The 2,061-nt window shown below is 34.4% G+C and overlaps 1 protein-coding gene across 1 annotated transcript in view; it reads right to left on the reverse strand.

Annotated features, from left to right (window-relative positions):
* Nucleotides 1-2,061, reverse strand: part of CFAP91 (cilia and flagella associated protein 91) — a 59,124-nt gene that overhangs the window by 38,470 nt on the left and 18,593 nt on the right. The window contains exon 4 of the mRNA XM_019651029.1: nt 674-908. Within this exon, the coding sequence (XP_019506574.1) occupies nt 674-908 (235 nt within the window). The remainder of the gene's footprint in view (nt 1-673; nt 909-2,061) is intronic.

A 2,061-nucleotide genomic window follows, 5' to 3' on the forward strand; every position in this document is an offset into this window, starting at 1 on the left:
TTTTTAGCTGAGCCATCCTGCTACCTATTGGCAGCTTAGCGGCTGCTCAGCTCGGACTGGCCTCGAACCGCTGTTGCTCAGAGCTCAAACTCTTGAGCGAGCTCTTAACCAACTGAGCCATTCGGCCGGCCCCTAAGAGTTCCTTTTTCATATGTGGAATATAAAACAAAAAGTAACAAACAAACTAATGAAACAAACAAAAACAAACTCATAGATACAGACAACAGAATGGTGGTTACCAGAGGAAAAACCAGGTAGGAGAAGTGGGTAAAGAGCATCAAATATACGGCAATGGAAGGAAACTAGAATTTTATAATTAGACACAGATGTCAAATTATAATCTTAAACACCTGAAAATTATATAATGTGTTAACCAATATTACCCCAATAAATGTAATTAAAAATAAAGAGTACTGATTGGGAAAAAACTAAGCCAAAATATAACTTCAGCTTCAAGGATCACAAGTGATAAGCCTCCTTACGATGAAAAGGGTGTATGTAGCTTTCTTTGAACAAACGAGGCAGAAAAAGTATGAGTCTATGAAGTAGCTCTACTGAGCAAGACGCTTTAAATAGCAAAATTTTAAACCATAGTTGTCTCTATGTGTTCTTGATTTCCAGCATGATTATCAGGACTGTCATCTGTAAATATTCAAGAGAATTACCAACTCACCCCAGGTCAGAGTAGCCAGGGTCAGGAGCTCAGGGATGGAATCCTGACATACTACGTATTCTGGAGAGTATGGATCTGTTTGAACTTCAGCATCGCGATAATCAGTCTGAGTGCCCACAGTGTACTTTGAAAGGATGGGTGAGTACTTAGTAGAAGCAGGAGGAAAAACATATGGCTCCATCCTAAAAGAGAAAATTATTTTAAAAATTAAAACTTGATGCAATCCCTTAGAATACTATATAATCAAACAGAAATAAATTCTTGAGCTTCACTAAGTGCTTACTCCCTTTAAACACTGACAGGTACAATGTTATGAATCCAGTGTAACCAGGATTATGCCCAATCATCTTGAGAGAATTGCCTTGTCATTCTCATCTCTCCCAAGAAACAGAAGGGGTATAAAAACCTAGGTCTGCTCACAAAAGTGCCTACTTATCTGCGCATCCTTGGGCAGGGCTATAGTATAGAGCTATATAAAAGGTAGATTCTAGGATGTCATACAATTATTTCTGAATCTGTTTGGAATTGCTACTTCCCTGGCTTTTTTCTTCTCTGTTTGTTAGTTACACAGACAATTTTAGCTGTTTCCCTTCAGAATACAAATACAGGAGCAGGGAAAAGAGAAGAAAACCTCACCTCTTGCACAAATATTAATTCCAGATAATTTAAAGTATTTAATGTAAAAATGAGGCTATAAAAGTACTAACAGATAGCATAAGTAAATAAATCATCTTTGAGTGCAAGTCTTTTTTAAGCATGGCTCAAAAGCCAGAAACTATACAAGGAAATGATCGATAGAATTAAGTTTCAGTTGAAACTTCTATACCTCAAATTACAAAAACAAATTTAAAAAGTGAATGGTACACTTGGAAATAGGTTTCGCAATATATATGATAAAAAATTAAACAGCCTTGTTATATAAAAAAGCCCTTATAAAACAATAAGACAGTTAAATATCCACAGAAAACTGGATAAAAGACAATTCATAAAATAGAAAGTAAAACTTCTAAATAAAAATATGAAAAGATAATGACATAACTTGTAATCAAAGAAAAGTAAATTAAAACAGCAAGATGCTATTTTATTACATCACATAAGCAAAGATTTAAAAGATGGAAAGTACCTGGCATTGATGAAGTTGTAAAGAAACAGGCATTCTCATAAACTGTTGATGGAAATACAAACAGGTACAACCCAGCTAACAGGAAAATGATCAATATATATCAAACCCTTAAAATACCCTTTTGCCCCAGCAATTGTACTCCTAGGAATTTATTCTAGGAAATAATTGGACAAGTGTATGCAAACATGTTCATAAAGTCTCATTTATAAGAGTAAAAAATTACAAACGTAAATGATCATCATCAACAGAATTGTTTTAAAAAAAA

This window comes from Hipposideros armiger, unplaced genomic scaffold (assembly GCF_001890085.2).
Source record: "Hipposideros armiger isolate ML-2016 unplaced genomic scaffold, ASM189008v1 scaffold_8, whole genome shotgun sequence".
Lineage (NCBI taxonomy): Eukaryota > Metazoa > Chordata > Mammalia > Chiroptera > Hipposideridae > Hipposideros > Hipposideros armiger.